The sequence below is a fragment of the Mauremys reevesii genome, linkage group 21 (assembly GCF_016161935.1).
Source record: "Mauremys reevesii isolate NIE-2019 linkage group 21, ASM1616193v1, whole genome shotgun sequence".
NCBI classification, from domain to species: Eukaryota; Metazoa; Chordata; order Testudines; family Geoemydidae; genus Mauremys; species Mauremys reevesii.
The window spans coordinates 7706725-7733411 of NC_052643.1; the positions used below are offsets into that span (position 1 = coordinate 7706725).

The 26687-nt window shown below is 41.7% G+C and overlaps 1 protein-coding gene across 3 annotated transcripts; it reads right to left on the minus strand.

Moving 5' to 3' along the window:
- PDPN (podoplanin) lies at positions 1-26687 on the minus strand. Of its 3 annotated transcripts, none has more exons than XM_039508738.1 (6): positions 26370-26687; positions 12541-12626; positions 11249-11378; positions 6894-6932; positions 6085-6190; positions 1-2052 (listed from the first exon to the last, which is right to left on the minus strand). In XM_039508738.1, exons 1-6 carry the CDS (start codon positions 26437-26439, stop codon positions 2046-2048), a joined length of 438 nt encoding a protein of 145 aa, XP_039364672.1. In that variant the 5' UTR covers positions 26440-26687; the 3' UTR covers positions 1-2045. The 3 variants fall into 3 exon arrangements, with proteins under 3 accessions (XP_039364672.1, XP_039364670.1, XP_039364671.1); XM_039508736.1 differs by having other exon boundaries at positions 6079-6190; XM_039508737.1 differs by lacking the exon at positions 1-2052 and having other exon boundaries at positions 6075-6190.

The window sequence follows — 26687 nt, forward strand, 5'->3', positions numbered from 1 at the left end:
TTGAGAAACCCTGCCTTAAGTGAGCCTTGGTGTGCACAGGCCTTGAGCTGACCTGTGTCCGGGGTGAAATTCATCCTTTATAATTAGTTGATGACAAAGAAGAGAATGTTACATTCCACTTTTGACATTACAAATGTCCTCTCAGTGACTGTGGAAGCAAATAGATTTAAAGATCCAGGCCCAAACCAAAACCCTGTATCGAAACATGTCTGAATTCTGAGATTTTTTTTAAAAATCCCAGGTCTGCAAATTGGACTCATAAATGGGCCAGAGCAAAAGCCTGTATCAAAACATCCCAACCCCCAGATCCAGATTTTTTTTTTCCAGTTTGGGCCCTTCTCTTGATAGAAAAGTTTGCACAAGCTCAGCTTGACGAAACACAGGGCTGAACGTGATGGAGGCCATACTAAAATGCCCTAAACTTGAAGTCTGCTAAATTAAAATGATTGCTGATCTCTAGAATTACTTTCATCTCCTAATCTCTCTATACTTTGAGCTCAACGTAGTCACCAGAGATCAGGATTCACTGATGCACAAGATGGAGCCTTGCACTGCACACGGTTTCTAAATTATTTTTTCTCATGAGTGTATCTAGACTGGTACATAGACATTTTTAAATACACTTGATTTTTTTAATAAAAGAAATGTGCCAAAGTCTGTAAAAGACAAACAGAATCCAGGACAGAGAGACAGTAACAGAAGGAAGAAAGATTCAGAGAAGTAAGAATTAAAGTGGTTTTGTGTATAGTATAAAAGAAAATCAAGATTAACGGTTGCAAAATCTGACATAAGATACACCATATTTTTTTTATTTCCAAAGCTCAGTTCTATATGATAGATCATGGCAGACAAAGGAAATGGAAGAGCAAATCTGGAAAAGTTGGCATGTTTAGTCCACTCTGTAGAAGTGGATTCCAGAGTAGGCCCTTACAAAACATGATATTTTGCAGCCATTTGGAACTTTAAGCCTTTTACTTCAAAATCTCAGTCACATCCTGTCCCACTGCATCATGTATACCATGGTAAAAATTATGTTGTGTCCAGAGAAGTGTTACACCTCATCAGTATGGGCAGTGATCTGATGTGATACAGTGTGTGGCCAAACTCAGCCTGCCATGCAGTTAAAAAGAAAAGAAAAGAAAACGGTATAAAAAGAATGCCATTTACTGATTCAGACATCGTCTACACATCAAATCCAACTCTTGTTGAGTAATAGGTTACAATGACCCATCAAAAATGGGTATTTTCCTAGCACTGCTTAAGTTAGGATGTGTATTCCAATCCCTGCACATCTCTGCAACAGAGAAGACAGAAGGTCTTGGCACAACAGTCAGAGAGATGACTTGGTAGGTCAGTTCCAGCTGGGCCCACCATGCTTTTCTTTATAGAAGTGCAGCATCCTTACCAGAATGATTTAAGTGCCAGGCCATGAATGCAATTTGCTTACATCATTTAAATATAGTTGTCTCCCTCTGAAGTCAATTCTAGATTGTTAGGATGACGTTACTTTCTTACCTTACTAAACAATACAGATTCAGTAAATCAACATCCTATAAGGACTGGTGGTTTTAAACATTTATAGCACTGAAGGATACACCAAACTTTCTGACTTCACAGTGGGCTTATAACAGAAAAAAATCTGGATTTAACTTTTCAGAGGAACCAACAGGACACAATGTGAGATGACGACTTTTTCCTGGCATGGTTTAACACCTATCTACAATTGTATTTATACTACCGATAAAGCACTTTTCAACTGCATGTGGCTTTACTTGTTGTTTTTCTTTTCTATAGCATGTTTTTTTTCATTCCTCTTAAATACTTTTGATTATCAAAGTCCTATGAATCATTGCATTTCTGATAAGTTTGTAAAGCATCCCTCCAGAAAGCTGTGTGGGATCCCCATGGATTTGGAATTCTGCATTCACGATTTCCATGGATCATCTTCTCACAGCGATACAGGAACAGAGTCTCTAGCAGTTGTAAAATAGGAAGCACTTTTCTTTTCTGGCTTAAAATGACATGATTTCCTTCTTCACTTATTTTTAGGGCCTGTGAAAAGAAATGGAAAAATGGGGTGACATTATACTATTTTGTGTCCCAGAGTCAGAAAAATATATTCATTGTCTGTCTTCTCTGTCATCTCTCACCTCTTCTTCCCTGCCTTTCCTACTGCCTCTTTCCTCCCCTTCCCAGTTAATATTTTCCTCTCTCCAGTGCCCATCTATCACCAGTGCAGCCTGCTACCCATTTACTAAAGCAGGGTCAAGTGCATTCCCCAAATACAGTATTCAATACATTTTTACTTCTTTCAGTTTTGCAAAGCACTCATGGGCTCGACTTGCTGCTCATATATCTTGTCAGTACTAGAATATATTCCAAGAATGTCAGAAGTGAACAGAGGACAGCCTATGCAGGATCCAGTGTTGTCTCTAGGTATTCCAGCTTCAAAATGAGTCACCCTAAGGTGAAACTCACCCCTGTGCATGGCCAGCAGAATGCCACTTAAATCCTCCTGAAACCCTATTATGAGAACATGTGCTGTTCCAGAGCACCCGTATCTGGGTGGGATTTTCAAAAGTGCCTAAATGATAAGAGCACAAGTGTCAGGCATTTTTGAAAATATTATCCTCTCTCTATCTTCTTAGAAGGCCTCGTCATCCTAGGATCTGAGCACTTTGCAAACATTGATGCAGGTGTGTTCTACCAAACCATGCAGACCAGTTTTGAAGCTATGCAAATTCACGAATGGGTTTTAACATAGTGTAAGGGCTCAAATCTGACAAAAAATTGAATGGAGGTCCTAATATTGATGACATATTTGCAATTTATCCCTTCCTCATCCTTTTTCCAGCTTTACTATTGATTGTCCCATTGTAGAGGTGGTAGCTCTCTGTAGCACTCTCTCTCCCCATGGTAAATTGGTAACATGAGGGAAGAGATTAAACGGAGAACAGTAGAAAGTTGAGAGGCACATCCAAGGGTTGGAGGGGATAGCGTTTCCATTTGACACCACCATACGTGGAAGATTGTCTTCCAAAAGCAGGAAGGAGGCAGATGCCACCAAAGCGGGAGATTTTGAAGGGACTCTGGAAACTTGGAATATCAGCTCCAGACACAGTCACATACCGGTTAAATGATAGGTGACAGGAGACCATTTAAAATACTTTAAAAGCAGTTTGGCATTTCATTATGATGACCTATGATGTTGGCGATGGAAAGTATGCATAGATTCCATTGACAATGTGTAGAGAAATATTGTTTCCTTGTTTCTGTTGGAGCAGAAATGGGAAATGAAAAGGATCTGTTTGCATTGGGTACACATCCATTTCACAGCAAACATATTTGCTGGATAAATTAAACAGGAAATAATAACAACACTCAGTACTTAGAGCACTCTCTGTCAGAGAATTTCAATGTGCATTACAAACCATAAGGGGCAAATCCTCTCCTTCTCCACAGCCATATGGGGAGAGGAGGCACAGATTCCCAGATACAAAATCGCAATATAGAGCTGGACTCCATTAAAGTTCCACTTGAGCCATTACCTAGCACAGGGATTCTCAAATTGGAGGTCAGGACCCCTTAGGGCGTCGTTAGGTTATTACATGGGGGGTCGTGAGCTGTCAGCCTCCACCCTGACCTCACTTTGCCTCCAGCATTTATAATGGTGTTAAATATATTAAAAGGTGTTTTTAATTTATTAGGGGGGGTTGCACTCAGAGGCTTGCTATATGAAAGAGGTCATCAGTACAAAAGTTTGAGAACCACTGACCTAGCAGAACTTGGTGGGGGATGCAGGGGCACTTGGAGGCAGAGGGACCAGGCTTTTGTGACTACATGGATCCACTAGCCATTCTTGCCAGCACATGGGCTCAATGGGCTGTGGACTGTTCCTCAGGCCTCAGTTTGCGGTAATGGCTGTGGAACTGTTCCTGAGAATTCTCCTAACTCTACAGGGTCAGACAAAGCCAAGCTTGTTTTCTTAGGCTTGGCACAATGAGGAACAGGGTGATTTGTCTTCGGTTGATTAAGTGGAATAGGTATGGTTAGTACCCCCCATTTTACAGGAGAAACTGAGTCACAAAGAGGGTAAATGGTGCACCCAAGGACACACAACTAATCAATTTCAGAGCCAGGATTATGACCCAAGCCTCCTCGGTTTCAGTCTAATGCACTAACTACTAGCTGGTGCTGCCATTCTTCAGTCTACACATATAGCCTCGCTGTCTTTCAATGAAGGTAGAAACTGACATTGTCTGAAAAATTTGGAATCGCACCGGAAGTCATGCAAAGTTCTCCAATTTGGGGGTTTTACTGTAAACACTAAATTCTCAATCTGGATTCCTGAATCTTGAAATGAGCCTGGACTAGCTTTTCAACAGATCTGTGTTGATTTATGATTTTGGATGAAAACCATCTAGATACTTGGTGGGGTTTAGCCAATGTTTATTTGGATCTTTGGGCTTACTTGAATCAAAAACTCAAAAAAAATATGGGAAGGTTGGGGGAATGAACCCATTATTTTCTGGACTCATAAGTCTGCCAGACATATAACAGGCCAAATAAAATCAAAACAAAAAGATTGTCTTTACTATTTGTTTTTTTATGATGGCCAGGTTTTCAAAGAGTTTGTGTACAACAGTGTGCTTAATTTGCACATGCCATTGCCTTGTTCTGCATGTAAATCAGAGAATAGTACATGCAAATACAGCTAAATAGGTGTTTGCACCTGCATCTTTCTGGTTGGTGTATGCAGCCAGGATAATTTCATGCATAAACTCTCTGACCAAGAATCTGCTAAACTTAGCGCTAATTCTTTCAGTAGGGATACCTTTAATTAATTTTTAAAAACCAATTTAAACTAATTTAAAAGTATTAAATGTAGATCATAATTTAATGTAATTGAAAAAATAGACTAAAGGGAGACAGCCCTTTGGGTCCGTCTCCTTTGATTTGTACTGATATTCTCATAAACACTGAAGCTGAGAGACAGGACTAGATCCTCAGTTGGTTTGAACTGGAGCTACGCCAGTTAACCCCAGTTTAGAATCTGGTCCTGTGTAGATACCAGCATGAGACAGATGACTCTGCCACAGGTTGATGCACTGAGTGAAACCTGCACAGAACAGATATTAAAGAGAAGTTAGAGGCATGTTCCAGAGAAGAATGCCTCAGTCTGATTTTTAACTCTGGTGAGTCTGCTCTGACAGCATCAGTTTATCATTCCCTAAGGCTCCTTGGCTGGGGACTGACTGTCACAAGAAACAGGTCAGCGAATGAGAACATTTTCTTGTCTCTGCTCACCCCGCCTGACTAACTGTGTCTCTACGGTATAAATGATTAAGGATTGTAGATGACCCAGTTGGAGAAGTGGAGGAAAGAAACTGACACACCATCTCTCAGCACCACCAATAAATAAGTAAATTATTCAGACTACAGCAGAGCAGTTTTAGATTAAATCACAGGAAAAACTTCCTAACTGTGAACAGTAGGAGAATGGAACAGATGCCTAGGAAGGTTGTGGAGTCTCCTTCACTGGAGGTTTTCAAAAAGAGGCTAGAGAGCCATCTGTCTTGGGTGGTTTAGACACAACAAATCCTGCATCTTGGCAAAGGGTTAAACAAGATGGCCCTTGTGGTCCCTTCTAACCCTATGGTTCTATGCTTTTATATCTGGAAGTGGATGTTGATCAAACTTTTTTAAAGCTTAGATATTTCTTTCCCTTCTTCCCCCTTCACTTCTGTTTTCCAGCCACGACTGGAATGAAAAGCACCGAATGCCACGATAAAGGGCAGTCCCAAGCTATGTTTTACTATGTCCAAAAGCAGATGTGCTAGAAATATTAGGGCCCGTTCCTGCGAGCTTTCCAGTCTCTCCTGGGGTTCAGATAAACTGCTTGAATGTTTGGCTGCTTATCTGGAATGTATCCAGACCTGGGGCTTGATCCCCCACCCTGTGAAATCAATGGAAAGACTACACTGGATCTTGAATCAAAGTCCTTTTGAAGTGTGTCTGTCTCTGAAACCGGAGCTATAGCAGCCTCTAGCCATAAAGCCTGCCTAGTAATCTACTTACGAGTACCTGCCCGACATTTTCCTCACGACGGCAATGATGATCCCAGTAACGATTCCCACCGCTATTATGATTCCAATGATGATTCCAACCAGTGTAACTGTTGCCAGGCCATCTGAGTGGGGAAATGTATAGGATGTTAGCATGTTTTCCACGTAACCCATGTATAACTATGGGGCCAGATAGTAAGAGGTCCTAATACTTTGTAGTAAAACGGAATTATTTTTGTCACATTCGATTCCATGAGAATCTTCCCTGAATCCTGTGAACTGTAAAATATGTCATTTTGGTTTAGAGAGACCTGACCGGGGCGATTGGACCAAACTCTGTCGGTGATAATGCTTAATTTGTGCCGGGCTAAGCCCCGGCACCTCTACGCTTGGCAGTTCAGAGCCCCGGCACTTCCAGGCTTGCTGCATCAGTTATGAAAGTAAAAAAAAATTGCTTGAGCCTCGGCACCTCTTTCATTGCATATTAAGCCCTGGTTGGTGACACAAGCTTTTGAGCTTACACAGAGTTCTTCTTCAGCTCTGTATAGCTCAAAAACTTCTCTTTCACAATCAGATGTTTTTACCTCAGCCACCTTGTCTATCTCGTACCTTGGGACTAACACAGCTACAACAATACTGCAAACCACTTGAAAATGTCATTTAGGTTTAGCAATTTCCTTGCTCACTTTCTCTGGGCTGGTTGGAGTCAAAGAGAGTTTGTCCATTTACTTCAATGGGCTTTGAGACAGGCCCTTTAAAAGTTCATAGCCATGTCTCATGTGGGATTTAAATGCATCTGCTCCTTTTATAACCAATTTTGTTACTTACCTTTCTCATCTGTAGTCCCGGGCTCGCCACCCACTTCGTCTGGAAAGAAAGAACCAAAATAACTTTTTAATATGGTGACTGTTAGGTGTTCATACCATGATGTCACACTGTAGGGGAGGTTATAAAAACTACAGCCCAACGGGTCTGAGAATGAAACCACGACAGGTGTGCAGTTTAATAGGGTGTGTGTTGGGGAGTGAGTGTAAATAGAGAGCACCCAGAGAGCGTAGAGTAAAAGGAGTTGTGAAGAGACTGAGCCTCGCAGCTGAAATAAAGGCTGTCTACACGTAAAATGCAACAGCAGCACAGCTGCAGCTGTAGCGCTTCAGTGTAGATACTCCCTATGGCAGCGGTTCTCAACCTATTTATCATTGTGGGCCGCAGGTTGAGAACCACAGTGCCCCCCACCTAACACCCCTTGCAAACCCCTATGCTCAGCACCCTCCACCCAGAGATCCCTCCAAAGAGTGGGGCCAGGAGCGGAGAGCTGGGTGTGGGGTGAGGGGCAGGGACCTGGACCCCAGATCCTGCTGCGTGGGGACCCTGACACCCCACTGTACGGGAGTGGGGGGCAGCCAGGACCCTGAACCCAGACCCTGCTGGGTGGGGCCAGGCGGCAGCCAGCTGCCCGGACCCCAGATCCCACCGGGACCCCGTTGCATGGGGCCGGGCAGCAGCTAGTTGTCCAGACCCCAAATCTCGCTGGGACCCCATTGCATGGGGCCGGAGGGACGGCAGCCGGCTGCCAGGACCCCAGATCCTGCCAGGCCCCCATTGCATGGGGCCGGGCAGCAGCCGGCTGCCTGGACCCTGAGCCCTGCCATGTGGGGCTGTGTCGCAGTCAGGAGCCGGCAGCCCGGACCCTGCAGCCTGTAGCACACATCTGACCTGGGCTGCAGCTGTGTGCCAACTGGGCTGTGGATTCAGAACCTCTGTCCTAGAGTGACAGGAGGGATTTCTCCTGTCACTATAGTTAATACACCTCCCCCAGAGGTGGTAACTAGGTTGACAGAAGAATTCTTCCAAGTCTACACCGGGTTTAGGTCAGTTTAACAACGTCACTCAGGGGTGTGGATTTTTCACCCCTGGGTCGACCTAACTTGTGAGTGTAGGCCAGCCCAAAGACCAACAGAAATCTAAAGAGATCTTGGACTGGTGTGAATCAGGATCAACACCAGTGTAGCTCTATTGATCTAACACCACTGTAAATTAGATTTCACAGATAACCTTAACTCTGGCGTTTCCTAGCTTTTGAGTGCTTGACTTTGCAACCTTAATGTTCTATTAGCACAATTTTTTTGTATAATAAATCGTAGCAATATCTTAGCTAATCTAACTGCAGAGTGACACCTGCCTGGTTAAAATCAGGACAACAAACAGGCAGGGAAGTGATCAGTGTTCCAGATATTAAAACTAGTGTCGTTTCTTTGGTATATCATTTTGTTTCCTACATTGGATCCTTAAGTGGGCCAGTCAAACTTGGACTGATTTGTTTGAGGCTTGAGCCCAGAGACATCAATCTTTCATTATTTGTTTCAGATTCTGCTCTAGATTTCTGCCTAAGCAGACAGGAAGGCAAGTTTGTTTTGGATGCCATGAGCTTCTCTGACCTGCACATATCTGTTACACTTACAGTATCTGCACTCCATGGGGCCAACCCCCCCGAGTTTGTACTGCACAGCTTGCAATCTGAAAGTGCAGCAGTAGGATGCTTTATGACACAATGCCAATGTTTTAAGGAAAATGTATCATTTTTAGGACGGCTTTGTTTGTGTTTTGACAGAAAAAGTAAGACACTGGGAAGATATTTTTGCTCTTTGGCACAAACTGGGCACTGATGACTAGGACGGCTCAGCACACCCATAATCTTTTATGGCACTTAAAAATGGTTATAATAATGCACAAAACTTTCCTTCTCACAGTTCCTGAGCATTTAATCATTCCTCTTAGTCTTAACATGAAAGGTACCAATAAAAATAGGGTAGATCAGTGATAACCCATTTGTGACTGTTCAAAGCCCTGAATGCTATCTTCATCCATTGACTTAGGGCTGGTCTACGCTACGGGGGGGGGGGGGGATGGGAGGATCGATGTAAGTTACGCAACTTCAGCTACGTGAATAACTATCCTATCGATTCCCTTGTGCTTCTCGTTGAGGTGGAGTACCGGAGTCGACGCTAGAGTGATTGGCGGTCAATTTATCGCTTCTACACTAGACATGATAAATCGACCCCTGCTGAATCAATGGCTGCCTGCTGATTGGGCCGGTAGTGTAGACAAGCCCTTAGGATGCTCCCTCTGACACTCCCTGTGATGGGATGCTGATCAAACTCACTGACAGTGTCAGAGCTGCCAGGAGGTGCATTCCCCCTTGGCATGTACCTGCCCCACCTAACAGTAACCAGGAAAGGGGTGGTGGTGGGGAAAGAAGGAGATGAGAAACAATCCCTGCCATCCAACAGCTTGGAAAGAGAAACCCTCCCCATCCCCTGTCAGCTGCTAAGAGACAGGAGGTCTTCTCCCTGTGTGCCCAAAAGATTGAGGGGAGAGAGAGAAAGGGGAGACCTCGCCTCTCTCAATGGACAAGAGATATGGGGGAAGCTAAAAGGCTGCTTCATCATCAAATGGAGTCGGAGATGCTGCATTGTCGAATACTGACCCAGTGTCACCATGCAGTTTCAGGGTATCATGCTGCAGTTAATTGGTGGATCTCAGGCTGCACCTGACGAAAAAGTGATTCTTTGGGTATTAAATTCTGCACAGCACTAATTTAGGGAAGGGTTCTCTATTTTAGGTGACTGTTGAGATTGCCTATCAAGGGCTTGCAGCTGTTATGAGGCAGAATGGTTTGTGATTAAGGCACTGGCTGGGAATGCAGGTAATCTAGGTTCTATTCCTGTTTCTGCCACTGATGACCTTGAGCAAGTCACTTTTCTTCTCTATGCCCCAGTTTCCCCATCTGTAAAATGAAGATAATACTAGCTCCCTTGCAATGGGGTGCTGTATATTGATTAATGTTAAGCACAGTAAGATCCTTGAATAGAAGTGTTTAGCGAGCCTTACTGTGCACAGTATAATTATTATGGTTGTTGGGAAATAGCTTTTATTTTGAAGACTGGAAGATTTTTAATACAAAAGGTGTTCTGAGCTAAATGATAGAAATTCTTTGTATAGCAGTTGGAATATACTGCCTTGAACTTACAGCCTTTTTTTTTCATACTTGACTGATACCAAATTTTTTTCCTCTTTCGATAATTAAAAAAACTGGCTCTGTATATAAATAAAATGCTAGGAACTTGATGTTGCATTGGCTTAACTAATGCATATACCTTTGAACTCCAGAAACTTGGGGCCAGATAATTTGGTCACCACATACTAATTCCAAGTAGTCATTGGCCTGCATCCACCCCATAATCTGCTACAATTTGGCATGAGTGACAGTCTCTACTTAATAAAGAACCAAGTCTGAACGAACAAGTGTGTTGCAGATTGGAACGGCAATGCATTGGCAAAGCTTGTGTGTGGGAAGTTTGTACAGAGGCTGCACAATCTTTTTCTCTAGCCAGTGTTATTAACTCCTTACTTGAGTAGCAACCCGAAGTAGATGAAACACAATTGCTGTTTTCTTTCCTAGAGGAAAGTGTTCTCAAATCACCCACACGTACTTTAGACAGTGAGTCTGAAACTCCCCCTGTAAAATTCAGAGTTGGTTACCATTGCTTCTGTTATTTAATAATGAACAAAGTCAAGAGATGCCCAGACTAGTAGCAGAGACAAAGAATCAGGTAAGGAGACCGAAGAACATACATTTTTAAACAAATGTGCTTGATCTTTTGTCCAGGGATATGCAACTGCTGCAGCATAAAAAAGCAGACAGAGCAACAAAAGACAGAAAATTTGTTTGAGGACTGTAGTTAACTTAATGTCTTCTTATTTATCAACAGATAGAGCCAGTTCCCATGTCCAGGTAGAACAGGGAGTGACCTGGGGCAGTGACCTCTCCAATAACTGCTTGTGTGAGCAACTGCAGTTTGGGAGGTGAAGGGCTGCAGGTACTTAGGAAAGCAGAGCCCATGGCCAGGCTGTTCCAGACAACTGTATGAAATTTGCTTTGCAGGGATCTGTGGAACTATTTCATAGTGAGTCTAGACAAATGTCATCCCAGTTCCGCTTTGACTTTCCATTTTGAAACAAACCTCATATGCCAAAGCAAAACTCAGTTCCAACCACTGGAATTCATGGGATTTCAGTGCAAAGCCATGAATGGGTCCAGCTTGGCTTTGACAGGTTCATGAACCTCAGTGAACATAACTTACAGTCGAGTGAAACTAAAAATCACAAGTAAAGGCTTCTACCTTCAGAATTTTCAACCACATCCGCGTCAGTAGAGTTCTCGCTGTCTTCATTATCGGCGACCATACTTTCTGTGGTTATTAGGTCTTCTAAAGGGAACAGGTCTCTTATGGTGTGCAGTTGTGTGGGCAACTGGGAGGAGTGAATGTAAAAAGAGAGAGACAAAGTAAGACCCAGTCTCTTTAACATTTATATATAAAGGCAGAACTTTAATTTCCTCGCCTGCATAAAGTCCAATGTCTGGATTCTGAGGTCAGCTCTGCTCTTTTTGTTCTACTCCTGCAGCACAGAGGGACTGAAAAGGTATCCTATTGTCCTAGTTTGAGGGAGTCCCCTGTGGGCATATAGAAAGCATAGCAGTCTCCTATGCAATTGCCTGCAGATCCTCCTGTGAATGGCTTGATGGGGATGAAGTGTGACCATGCTGCAGTCCAGCAACCCCTAGGCTGCTCAAATCTACCCCAGGACTGGCTCCGAAACAGCCACATGATCAGGGAGCCACAAACAGGTACCTTTTATCCCCAGCTCAAGATCAGTTGAGAATCAAGCCCTATGTTTCACAAAAAAGAAAAGTGTGTGAAACAAAGACAGAAAAGAAACAGCCCTGTTTGGCTGTCGTGTGTTTTACAAGTTTTCATAATAATAATATGTCTATATTTGACTGTCTGGATTTGCAGTGTGAAAAACACATGCTGAATTACTGATCAGTAATAAGCTATGTCCACCATGAAGCCCAGCTTTAGGAATGCAGCTGTGGGGAAGTATTTCCAGTATAGAGGACAATATGCCAGTTCATCAGTTTCTAAAGGGAAAAATTAAATCCTCAGGTTTTCTGTTCATTGTCACTAATTCAACTTTACTGTAAAGGAACAACAGTCGATGCAACTGAAAGTTAGAACTGCTTGCCACAGCAATCACTAACAGCAAAACATTGTCAATGCAGAGGCAAGGAAAGGGGAGTTTTACCCAGTGTCATAGAAATTTACAAATTTGTTTGTCCATTGTATTACATCAGTTCAACATCAGTGCAGCTCCACCGAAGCCAATGGAGGGCAGAACTGGTATAAGTGCATAGCAAGCCCTGAATATTCTGTGAAATCAGCTTCATCTCCCGCCACCCAAACTTTTGCAAAGCAAAAAACTGGTATTTGGCCACCCTTTATTTTTGGAACAAATCATCACTTATTACCATAAAGCCACAAGCTCAAAATCTGACTGCTCAAAAGACAAAGCAAGAAGACAAGGCATACAGTGCTAGCTAGGTCTGAAGATCCTCAGTTCAAGAGACACCCACCAGAGTTGGGCTTTCTTCAATCTCTGAGTCATTTCTGTCTTTGAAATCGATTGATACTGTTTCATCTTCCAGTTGAACTGTGCTTGCTAAGGGAAACACAGAAAATGAATTAGAGATTCAGTTGATGTTCACTTATTATGGCTAAATTGAACATTCTCCAAATTAAGTATATTCAGCATGAGATAGTTTACCTCCACTGCCATATCTACCTATCGCTATGTATATGTCTACACATATACATAACCTTGTGGCCTAAGTCTTTGGTTTGTATTAAGCATCCTGGCCAAGAAATCAGCTGTTCTTTATTTACAATGTTTAAAGTTTGTCTAGAGTTTTGGCCAGAGGTGCTGAGTCCACCAGGTCCTGTAAACGGAACTCATGATGCTTGCCTTACCATGGAAGAAGTAGGATTTTGCTTTTTAGAGAGGTCCCTGGATGCCGAAACAATATTCACCTGTGATTGACTTAAAGTAACAATGAACAGCTGCTCTCTTGTGCCATTGGAATTCATCTGATAGAGCACTGAACTGTGAAGAGGACTCTCAAAGGCATGTGTTTGGGAAGGTTTTGCACTTCCCCGCTAAGGACAATACAAAGACAAGTCCCTAGAAGCAAGTTTAATCGGATATAGTTTGCCTGTTACCATGACTGGCATTATTATACACTTGATGGAGGTGCTCAATGTGCATCTGGTTTCTGCACAAAATTTCTTCAAGTGCTGTGGAGTGATCTCTAAATTACTCACTGATTTCCATATCCAGTTATTCTTTCCTCGAATACATACTGCACTATATATATATTCCTCCAGTCTGGGCTTCAGTGCATTTATTAGAAATGTCTCTATCAAGAAATAATTAAATTAAGACAGTTGTCCTGACTATTTCACTAAACCGCAATGGAACGCCATAGCGATGATAGTCAAACAATTTATTTATTTGTCATTGTATAGACTTCAAATCAACTTAACATCTGATTTTGTACAGAAAACAAAATAATAGTCCAGTCCTATAAGATGCTGAGCATCCCCATCTCCTCTTGAAACTCTCAGCTCAAGGCTTCGAATACCAGCAATATTCAGAGTTTCAGGCCTTTCTGCTGTAAAATGGTAGAGATCAAAGAGAAAAAATAGGTGAAATTCTGAGCCCCCAACATTAGTAATGTCTTTGTAACTTTAGCTTTTCCCATAGTACTCATCATTTATTTCTAGTGATTTTTGGAAGGGTAGGCAGTGACAAAGCTTCAAATGTACAAAGTTTTAAGGCTTGAATTCAATGGGAGCTGTTGGTATTCGCATCTCTGAAAACCACACTACCTACTGAGGTACCAATGCCTTGATCCAGGAAAGCACTTAAGCATTTATGTATCTTTAAGCACACGAAGAGTCCCATTGAAATCAGTGAGACCTAAGTATGGATGCTGGTGCCATACTGGAAACATGCAAGTTTTGGAAGAGTTGGCCTTAGTGTTTTCTTACCAAGACATATGTAGTTTAATCCAAAGAAGTGCTTATGGAACACCACAGGTACGGTGTATACCCTGTGCACCAGCTTGTGTGACAGGCCCAGATTTGACATAGGACTGATGTTGGATAAGTTTATTGCCTGGAGAGGGCATGAAAAAAGGGGTTGTGGCGGAGGAAAATACAGAGAATTGGTTCACCCAAAATTGACCTGACCAAGGGGCTCAAAAATCTGAAAACCATCCCTGTTAATAATCAGAGTATTCTGAACAATCAGTATCTGATTTTTTGCTTCCCTCATTGGGTAGTTTCTATTTCACAGTATTCCTGCAATATGTTTAATGAATAGAATTGTTTTATTCAGTACCTTTCATGTCCCAGTGTGATTTACAAAGTGTCAAGTGATATATTTGCAGTGCTTTGCATGTGAGCAAAGAGGGGAGCTATTCACAGGACCCTATTAGCAAGCAGGGCTTACCACGTAATTTTAATATTTTATTTAGGGGGAAATTATTTGCACCAATGATTATTAGATTATCTTAATAGCAGCCTCATCTCTTGTATGCCTGACATTAGGGGGTCATTGCTTTATTCTCTCTCTTCCGTGAAATGGTTTTATAGAACAGTTGATTTAATATACACGCTATTTTTTCTTTATTACATTGTAGATGAATGTATAGTGCCTTGACAGCCTTGAGGATTTATTCCAAGATTTTGAAATGTGAGAATCTAAAGTTAAGTTTCTAAATCCATATTTAGGCACATAGAAGTTTCTGTTTAAAAGCCCAAATATAGATTTTGGAGCCTAAATAGATTCTATTTAGGTGCCTGAATATGGATTTAGGACCCAACTGTTAGACACTCAGTTTTGAACACTTTGACCTAAATTCCTATATAAATGCCCAGAACAAGTACAGCAGGGAAGCAGCCCATGCAAACTTCCTCTAGAGAGAGAATTTGAAGGCCTTGATTTTCAGAAAGTGCAGAGTACCCATATGCTGAAAATCAGGCCCCTTTCAGATGTTTCATTTTGCACACCTAAAATCTGAGGCAACTAAAATCACTAGTCACTTCTGAAAACCTGGACCTGAACGATGGACTACTTCAGTCCTGATTGTTCTCGCTGCTCAGACAGTTCATATGCGCATGAATTGCAGTTGTTTTCCACGATGTCCACTGGGAAGTAGATCAAGATCACTGAAGCAATTTCACACAGACCCCAGTCAGCCATCGAGGGTAACAGCTTTCAGTCACTACCAGGGTGAATTTGAACTTGCATCTTGCATACAAAAAGCTGTATAGTCCATTATCCATCTCCTAACTTATCTCTTTATTCTAAATGGAAGTATTATTTACCTCCTGAGATCTATTTGCTGTTAATGAATGAAGGACTGTTTACTATTTGTTTCTGGTGAGCCAGGGTAATAAGGAGTAGTGTATATTATTTGTGTTGTGGTAGCACCTTGACCAATCAAAGATCAGGGCTCCATTGCAATAGGGATGTAAAATGTTAACCGGTAAGCATTAGTCTTACCAGCTAACTCACCTTAACCATTAACCCCTGGGCCATCCGGCCGACCCCAGCAGCCCCGTGCCGGCTGGCCCGCTGACCCCAGTGGCCCCATCCATGCTGCCTGGCCAAAGTGGCCAGAGCACTGCCGCCCAGCTGGAGCAGCCCTAGCCACACTCCCCGACTGAAGCCACCCCAGCCACGCCCGATTGGTTAACCATTTAAACCATTTAAACAAAATATTTTTAATTGCTTAAACAGTTAACTTTTTACTGGATATTTACATCCCTACTAGGCACTGTATTCACATAACATCACTGCCCCAGTGATCTTATAATATAATAATCATCTTGTGTTGGAAAATAATGTAAAAATCCTTCTGTCTAAATTTTTTTTTTTTAATGGTTTGATTTTTCTCTTCTATCGTTGAATATGTTCTAAAAGAGCAAATACTGATACATATTAAATGTTTCTCCGGAGCAGATCTAAACCATAAAGTATTTAATAAAGGCATTTCTCCAGATCTGAAATGGCTACCGAATATCAAATATTTAAAAAGAAAAATCCAGTTACTGAACAGAAAAAGTCTAAATGCAGATACAGAATAAAATACTTTGTCTTCAGCCCTCTTTGGGCTTACAAAGTAATGGCTTTACATTACAATATTTGGATTAGGGTGTTGTATATAATGTGTGTAAACCAAGAAACATCTGCTTGAGAGTTCAACAACGCAACTTGTGAGGATCAGTTAAAGTTATAATCCCCCTCCCAACTGAAAAAACATCCCTTATACACTAGTCATAGAATAAGCACAGATGGAGAAAACCAATGAATGGAGGAAAACCCCACATGGGAAGTGAAAGAAGTTCAGTACATGCATAACAAGAACCCCATTCAAAGAAATTAATTACTCTGTTGGCAGTGCAACGGCTTTCAGCCCTTAAGAATTACTTGATAGTATGGGTGCTGAAAGGAAACAATGCAGCAGAACAAGTAGAGAATTAGTGAGCTTCACAAAGAGAGACATGAGGGACAGTGAAATAATCCAATTTTGTATGCCAAAGGTAGTGTAGGAAATCTGTCTTTGTCTGTATGTTTGCATTAGTTATTTATATAGTGCACAGCCTGAAAGAGCTCCATCTCTTTATCTTAGATTAGATAAGATAAAGAGGTGATTTGATCATGGCATATAAGTACCTTTATGGAGAGAAAATATCAAGTACTAAAGGACTTTTTAGTCTAGCACACACAAAAAAAGCATATGAACAAGAACCAATCCCTGAAAGCTGAAGACAGATTAATTCAAATTAGAAATAAAACATAATGTTATAACAGTGAATGTGATTAACCATTGAAACAAACTACAAACAAAGGGAAGTTGTGGATTCTCTATGTCTTCAAATCCAGGCTGGATGCCTTTCTGGCAGATAATCAAACATTGTGTTCAGCACAACACCCATTCATCCCTTAAGTCTTCAAAAGGGGGCTTAATTGGGACTTAAGTAGTGCATGGGCTTGGTCCATTACTGACCATGTGTACAGATATAAATTTCACCCAAGATGATCCAGATTTTAGAGGGAACCACCGCAGAAAGCAGCAGTTCAGTTCAACATCCATTTCTGTTATTATTTCCGAGCAGTTTGTAAACATAAACATTCCCCTTTGGAACCATGACTCCCTCCTACCACTGCTTCATCTCTTGTCATTGTTATTTCAGTTGTAGATTGGTGCAGATGTGGATTAATCAATGCAATGTGCATTGCCAAATTCTAAGTGGGTGCATTCCAGTTCACAGCCCCCAACTGCTATTGGGTTGCAACTTCTCACACCACAACTAGACACAATGTCTTTGAAAGCTCAGAATTGCTTTGAAAATATTTCAAATGCTTAGACATCCCATGGCCCACATCTGAAAAGATGAGCTCATGGTTCGCTGTTTATCATGGTGTGACAACCTCCTGGAGAAGCCTCTTATGATTATTTTCGAAGTAGGCCTGTTGTGTAGGTCAACAAAATGAGCAGGAATTGCATGACAGATGTCAGTTAGCATGTCTCTCAGGTATCTCCAAGAAAAACAAAGAAGCTTTAGAAGACAGAAGATACCAAAACCACCTATCAAGCTTCCATATGTCACATCAGGAAACAATGGGGGACTTTCCATCCCCAAAGTAATTGCTACCTATTGGATACAAACTAGTACAAGATTGATTCGGAACAAGTGTGTGTTTGTGTGTGTGTGTGTGGGGGGGGAAATAGGAGCTTTTGAAGAACATTATTTTCAACTAGAGCTGTGAAAAACTCACCAGTTTCTTTTATTTTGGTTTAGGTGGCACTTCACAACCTCTAGGTTCAGCTCTGGATGCAAACTGGTCACCTGCTTCACAACTTCCATGGTCTCAAACTTCACTCCACACATAAAGTTCTTGTTAATATTCAAAAGATTGTAACTTTTAGATTCCTGAAAAATCCTATTTATGAAACTGGTGGAGGTGACAAAACTGGCAGATTATCCCATTAGTTGCTGAGTTATACGTTGCTGAAGCTAAACTACCCTGGTTTTTGCTTCTGGAAGGAAAGACCTTACGGTCAATAAACATTTATTTTGGAAAAATATTGCAGGATACAACTGTGGCGTTCTCAGGCAAATATAGCAGCAAAGACACCTGTACATGATTCCAAGATGGGAAGCAATATATTCACCATGCCACTCTCCAAAATGTTGCTTGGATAGTTTTGCCAAAGGTCTGGGGCCTGCTTCTGCTCTTTATGTGCATAGAACTATAGCCAGAGTTAGGCTCTGCAACTCTGTTTAGTGCTTTGTACATTTAATTTAAAGGAGCAGAGCTGGCATGTCACTACTTGTATTAAAATGGTTATTGCAAGATATATGAGGTTTTATGAATGTACATATTAATTTTTAGCGTAGGCGGTGTCATTGTGTGGCATGAAAATTATGCTATTGAGGAAGAGGAAACACCTCTCCACTTAATGGAGCTGTTTAAGAACTGGGCTGTACTAGAAAATTTAGTGCCGTATTTGTTCTACAATATGGCTAATGTCGTCCTTACTGCTCATCATGCTTCTAGTAGGGCCAAATTCTCTGCTGGCGCAGTCATCTCCATTATGACATCAGACAATTTTGGTGCTTAGGGTTTATTCTCAGATTTTAGGAGCAAAGTCGCTTCTTATTTAAAATGTTCTTTACCAGAGGGCTAAGTCTGGGAGGCATCAAAGATGGAAGTTTGAGAGAAGCCATCGCCAATGATGTGGGACCAGAAAGTTAGACCAAGGAAAATCTATTTGTGTCTAATAATACCCCCAGTGGTGCCATGGTGAAATCTTCATCTAGGCCAATGAAATACCCACTATTATGGGCTAACTAAATACTTGTGTTTCAGTTGGACCCAAACCACCAGTTCCCCATCTCGTCATGTTATAATTAAATATTATGTGGTAGCCTACTTTGCAGACACTGCAGTTTCTGAATGCTACCACAGATTTAGTTCATGCTGAAAAAATGGAACTTTCAATCCGATTAACTGTATCCAAACCACAAAAGAAGTATTAGGTAAGTACTTGGAAGGGAGACTTCCTGAGCACCTATGGCTGTTAAAGACCCTATGGCATTGTTTGTAACAATGGGTGTATTAACCTAAGTGTCCGGACCAAATTCTACCTAAAATAACTACATTCTCCATGCTGAAATTCCCTTTTGGAGACAGCGTGCTTCACTTCTTGCCGTAAACTATTGCATTCATAGTGTTAATGTGTGTAATATGCAGCTCGTTCATTCTACTCCAGAGACAACTGCCATTTAGTAGTGGGCAAAGTGATCCCTATATATCCTTTACTTACCATAGATCTAACCCACCTGAGTCTGAGATTCAAATCCCTGGGTATGGACCCACCTTTGCCCCTTATTGTTTGAGTTCTGAATCTGCCAGGAGCCTTTCTTCTGGGACTTGCTCTGATATGGCCACTTCTGGAGACGGAAATTCAAAGTGGTGGAAAACTCACAAAAACAGCTGATCTCACAGGGTTTCTGACATTTGAGAACAAAATCTCACACAAGCAGCTCTCTAGATTTCAAATCCAATCTTCTTGTCCATGATTTGGTTTCAATCTCAGTTTAAACCTAATCCAGAACAAGAGCCAACCCTACCACCTCTGCTCACTTCTCTCTACATGTGCAATGTATTATTTTCTATTATGGATGGATCACTTGATGATTACCTGTTCTGTTCATTCCTTCTGGGTCACCTGACATTGGCCACTGTTGGAAGACCGAATACTGGGCTAGATGGACCTTTGGTCTGACCCAGTATGACTGTTCTGATGTACTCATGTTCTTATATGACTTAGGAGTTTAAGTACAAAGAATCTGTAACCCACTGGGTGGGTTCCACATTATTGCCAACTGAAAAATCACGGGTCAGGCCCCCAAATAATCATATTAGCTTAAAAATCATGGCCTTTTGAAAAATAATACATTTGGGGTTCTTTTTATTTACCTTCAGGATTTTGAGCTATTAGGGGTCACATTTTCAAGTTTTTTTTCTCTCTGCAACTAGGAAATGACTTTTTAAAAATGAAGCTGAAGTTCTCACTTACACACATGACTCCAGCAGCTCAAGCTTTAACAAAAATATAAAATATCATGAAACTCAGAATAAAATCCTGAAAGGAGCAACAATGGACTATTTGGAAGCATTGCATGGCTGTTTTCAGAGTGCTGTTGGCTCTTTTGTCTTATAATTCTTAATGGTATTTTGCGACTGAAAATCATGGCATGACACGTGGCGGTGCAGTGACATTTTGAAAGGCACTGCCCTGATTTTATTTTTGTTGTTTAGGAAGATGCAGTCTGTGTCAATTAAACCCTGGAGTGCCTGGTGCTGGTGCCCAATACACTTACTGGGGTCTGTTTGTTTGGTTTTTGTTGGCACTGAAGGCAGGTGAATGGGAGAACACTGTGAACCTAAGAAAGCATCTTCTTGTTGAAAGCAAGTGCCTGATGCACAGTACGGGATCCAGTTGGGGCCTGATTTATGTTGCAACGTGCTTTGTCATCTAGCCGCTCCATGTGGTTCGTGTTGCATGACAACATTTTGCTGAACTGTCGGAAACATTTCCTGTGGCTGGTGTATCTGGCCACCACACCCCACAGCAGATGGTTTCTGGTGCCTTGACGGGTCTAGCCAGAGGAATGAGGCCGGCACTTTTCCATCTCTGAGTCTGATCCTGCACGGCCAGCTAGCAAAGAAACATCTGATTCTAAATAAATCCTCTGAGCTTTCCAATACTGTACTTAACTTTGCTCATATAAAGGACGCCTGCAAAATTAAGTAATATTCTAACTGGGGTAGATGCAAGGGAAAATGACTAGAGTTCTGGAGAACTATTATCATGAAAATGACCAATAGCCATGAATATGAGGCAAAGCCAAGGGAGGGAGAGTGACTCTTTACTATTCAGTAATTATAATTACAGCTTTTTTATTTTGCAGCAGAAAACCAGCCATAGAACCAAAGATGTCAGGAGAAAGACCAATATTGTTGACTAGATCACTACCTGCCATTGCAGGATAGTTCCTTACAATATACTCCTTATAGAGTTAGAGCTGGGAAAAAACCTCTCAAGTCATCTGGGCTTTACACCTTCAGTCATGCTGTCTCCTGAGTCATCCATGTTGGCCCATTAAATCCTCTACCTTCAGTACTGCAGTCCCATGAATGTAGCATCTCACCTAGCATCTATTGATGCCTGATGACTGTAGCATTTAGCTAAGCTACTACTGTTGCTGTCCCACGATTGCAATAGCTGCCCCATCTGCAGGCCTAGTAGATTTTGAATATCTCTGCCTCCAGAGGAGCCAGAAACACAGCTTTCTGGGGCTTGAGCAGTTCACCAAGACTGCAGATATCAAGGTCCAGATTGGGTGTGAATCTGTCTTGTATTAGCCTCTTAAAGGTATGCACCTGGCATCTGAAACTACAGTACAGTAACGTACTGCACTCATCCATGCACTACAGGAGTGCAGAGTGCAGCGCTGAGATAGTCCCAGGGATCTGAATTTGACAAGTACATAAGCAAACAGTATAAATTCAAGTGGTGTGTCAGCCTCTTGTACAGTGCGTGCAGCACACTGCTCATCTCATAGCAGAAGGTAGGCTGAATCTATGTACAATTCAAACAGAATAAAGAATATGAAAAAAGAGGAAACAATGGCTAGGAAGAATCATTGGTATTACAATAAAAGAAGCCTTTCCTGGACCTGCTTCCTTCCCAAATATCCTATTCAGCAAAGCACTTAAACACACATGCTTAATTTTAAGCACATGCGTAAGTGCTTTGCTGAATCAGCCTCTTAATGTCCATATTTATTGGTTTCTCTGAACATATGCTCAACACTAGAAATTTGAAACTGTTTGGACTTGAATTTGGCTTTCACAAAGATTTATTACTATTCATGATGTACCTCTCCGGGTAGTCAGCAAGACACACTCATATACACTCCATCTCTCACACATAGTAGGTGGATGGGTTTCATAATTATGAAGGCCCTTCTGGAAAGCATTCAGCATGAAATCTACCCGCTGCAGAGGGTTAGCTCAAGGCCTATACGCTTTTGAAGTCCTCATAAGACGGTATAAGTGGGACAGAAGTGGTGGATAGACTCTTTTGCCCTCAGCAAGTCTTTCAAATGTAATTTCTGGTGGATATTACGGAGTTTGTTAGCAACAGGAAGCTTCTCCGGGTATTTGTGAGATGAAAAAGTATAAGGCAATAGAAAACAATGCCAACATCAGTATGGTTCCATTACTGCTGTCCCCTCTGAGGCCCTGTGGCCAGATGTCTGAGGCATCGTGTTTGAAATAAATTCTAAATGTTTGTTACTGGTTTTCTCATTTGTTTCCTGTTTGGGAGACCTTCCCCGCCCCACCCCTTTCTTCCCAACCATTCATCTCACTGAGAAATACGGGGTACCAAGCTGTACTCCAAACAGCTGTGAGAGCTCTGCTGCTGCATTAATTATGGGTGTGTCTGTGTATGTGTCTGTGTATGAGATTTCTGTGGTGTATGAGTTTGTGGCTTCAGGCTTGCTTAAAACAATGTCCCGAGGAGGAAGTACGCTGAAGTGGAGTCCAGCAGCCTGTTTGCTCTGGACTAAGCTTTCTGTAATTGTTTATAATCTGTGACTGTACTTTTGTCTTTTTGATACACAGCCATGGTGCCAGACAGTGGTTTATCTTTGCTGGTAAATTGTTAGGGCCAGATTCTCATCTGGTGTAAGTCCATGGATCCAGTGGAGCTATGCTGTTTTACACCAGCTCAGGATCTAGCCTTTGTGTCCAGCTTTCACGATGCACTTTCAGCAAATGAAAGAACTGCTGTGATCTTTAAATGGGAAGATTTTCTTTTCCAGTGACGTTACACAGACTCAAGGACTTAATTTTCATTTTCTTTTAACTAACGTGGAGAACTTGATTGAAGAACAAAGCAAACAATGTCCATTCTCTGCAATAAGGGCTGATATCCACTGGAAGACTATTTCTTAACTGAATTGGGAATTTTTCCCCGATACTAAGACAGACACAAAGGCCAAAGGAAAAGTTCACATAGCTCTTTGTTCATCGCGGGCCATGTTGTTGATTGAGTCCGTTTACACGTCAAGATGAAGGTGTAGATTCCAGCTCAAGGAGACAGTCTCACGCAAGCTCACTGGAAGCAGAGTGTAGCTGCACTGTGTGAGCAGCTGGAGAGGTTAGCCATGCCAAGTATGTACCTGTTCACGATGCTAGGTATGTACTCAGGGCAGCTAACTCCTCCCACCACTTGCGCTGCCACAGCTTCCCTCTCTCAAGCTAGCACATTTATGTCTCTTCACGCTGGAATTTACACTTCCGTCTTGAAACGCAGACACACCCTAGCATCCATGGGCTGAGAATGTTTCTGTATTATTGGCTGTTCCCATAGGATTCACAGATTTTCCTCACAAAACTATTTGTACCTTAGCTGATATTCCCCATTGCTCAGTCTGCACTGGCTGCTGTCTTTAAATCATATGTTTTAAAGGCCTGTTGGCTCACAAGTGCCCCAGATGCTTTGTGCGCATCTGGCTTTGGCTAAGACTCAGAGACTTGGAAGTAGCTGATACTGCCAACCTGCTTCAATGGTAGAGTGGTTCATATGGAATACCAGGATAGATGGGGATTATCGCCAGGTCTTGGGTTGCGTATATGAGGCACTAAGTAGCTTGGGGGAAGATCGTATAAGAATCTTTCTAAAACTTTGTCCCAAACTCAAACCGAACCTGCCCTTCCAGATTCTGTCCAGGTCCGGAAATGGAAAGGCCAAAATGCCACCAAGAGACAATGCCAGGTTTATTTCTAGCCTAAGCGGAAGCAAGAAGTACCAGAAATCTTACAAGGAAAGTCCCTTTCCACAAAATCTCCAGCCAGTTTTGCAGGCCTAGAGGTTGAGATAATTTAGGTCAGAATAATTATGTTTAGACACAACTCTGTCTAACACAGTGCAAAAAATAAAATAAATAATTCATCAGCTTAGTTTCTATTGGCCAAGGAAATTGTATTAGTCCTGTGGGATTTGTTTATCCATAATCACTAATGGATACAAGTTAAATGACACAGTGGTACTACACCAGACACAGATTCAACCAATGTTGGTGCTGCACCCACTTGGAATTGTGTGTCTCAAAAATCTTAACCCAAAATAGACGACAGATTAGACTATTAAAATGCTCCTCAGTCTATAGCACGGTTCTGTAAACCAACTTCTAACGGAGGTCACCAGAGTTCAGCTCCATCCAAGCTGCCCAGGAAAACCATGCTAGCACTTTGCTAGCAAGAGCTATGTTTAAACATGTTTCTGGCTAACACAGTTTGAACTGTAGTGTTGTGACTCATTCAGTGGAGATGGACACAACACCCACTCTGTCGCAGCCACGCTCCTTGCGTCAGTGCTCGGGAAAGTAAGGGTTTTTTCCTTTCTTAAACAACTAAAAAAGCCCTCTTTCGGCTGCAGTTCTGACATCCCAAAACCTGGTTACAGTAATTACAGATAGCAATTACATATCTCCCTGCTTCATTTTTTCACAGCTGGATATTCTGGTGCATTTAAAATTGGACAGCAGCGCTGGGCGGATTCACCATTTCTCTGCAGCTCGTGTAGTCATTTATACCGGTGAAAAGTAAGTACAAAACCCAATGTAAAATGATGCTAACTCAGAAAAATACTGTTTGACACTTTGCACTGATGTATAGGACTATATGAGGAGGTGCAGGGTAATGGAGATTTGAGCCATGTGTGCTTATCTTGGGAAACACAAAATGGAATGGGCAAACATTTTCAACAGTGTCCAGTGACTTTGGGTTGCTGTAAAGTTTGGGAGCCCAACTTGAGACACCTTGAGCCTGATTTTTGGAGGTGCTGAGCACCTGCGGTTCCAGTGACAGTGGGCTAGGTCTCCAGCTGGTATAAACTGACATAGCGCCACAGATTGCAACAGGACTGTGCTGATTCAGCTGAGGATCTGGTCCAATATCTTAAGTAGCTTCCCAAAAGCAAAAGCTTGCAAAATATTTTTCTGCTTTTGAAAATTCTGGGCATGATTAACACATTTTATAAAAATAATATCCTGTCATGCAGAATTCTGTTGGCAAAAGCCCGCTATATTACACCACTGCAACCCCATTGATGTTAATTACCTGTTGGCCAGATTCTGATATCTTGATTTATATTGAATAGCACATTACTCAGTTTCAATGTGACTCATCATGGACTAAAGGTACTATTTAGTGTAAAGTATCAGAGGGGTAGCCGTGTTAGTCTGGATCTGTAAAAAGCAACAGAGTCTTGTGGCACCTTATAGACTAACTGATGTATCGGAGCGTAAGCTTTCGTGGGTGAATACCCACTTTGTCAGACACATGCCATGCGTCTCATGCGTCTGACGAAGTGGGTATTCACCCATGAAAGCTCATTCTACAATACATCTGTTAGTCTATAAGGTGCCACAGGACTCTTTGCTGCTATTTAGTGTAAGTGGATCAGATCTACCCCTATAAATTTTAGCTGGATAAAAAAATCCAAGAACTCTAAGAATGCAGAGTATTTCATGCTTCTAATACCTAACATTCAAAAGACATAGTTTGCAAAATGTACTCCCCCTGAGCAGGCACAGAGCACATTGCAGAATCTAGTTACATTTGCTTAGAACCTGTCCTAATCAATAATTTTTGCCATTTCATACATTTCCTCAAGAACTGTCACAATACTTGTTTATATGGAAATGCAGTAAAACATGCTTATAGTGAAATCAGCATTAGCAACCCCCCCTTTGAAAGTGCAGGAGTGTGAAAGTCCTCCATCGCTACAGTGCACCGAACTATGCAGTGCAATCTGGTTACAAATAATTTGTTCTTCGAATAAAAATCACTTTGGTATCAAAGGTTCCACTGTTTAATTTCAGTTACACGAAATCATTGCTGACAGTATCCTCCTGCACACAGTACATGGTAAAACTGGAGACATTTTCAAGGACTGTTGGTGTAATGCTTTCACTGAGTGTTTATAATAGTTCCCACTCCCTTGCATTCCTGTGTAAAAGGCAACATGCATAAAAACTGGTTTTGAACACTCAGTAAAATTTACCAGTTTGAAAACTTGGATGTGTCTCTCTCATGTTGGACACTCACTCAACAGTGGCTTTAAGAATTCAAAAGGGAGGGCTTCATTAACAACACAGACCAGTGCCGCTGCAAATGAATCAGAACAACACAATCTGTGTTAATTACAACAAATCATTGGAAATAATTTCATCATAGGATTCTTCTTACCTTCTTCAGCAAACGCTCTGAAGGGCGTGCTCCCTAGGAGGAAGATGAGGAGTTGAGTTTGAATAAACATCTTTGGTAGTTCTGTTAGAGAATAGGTTTCCAATCCTGGGATCAAACTATTCCAAATTCTGATTATTTTAGAGACAGCGTGGGGGAAAGTTGAAATCACAAGCAGAAATCACTGTGGAAAAACTTTGGGGTTCCAAATATTCCTTTGAGTGCAGTAGCTAGAGGGGTAGGTTTTCCCAGAGTGATAACTATATAGCTAAAGAAAAGTAACTGAGAATGGAGTCAGCATTTTTTGTTAACTCAGGGGTG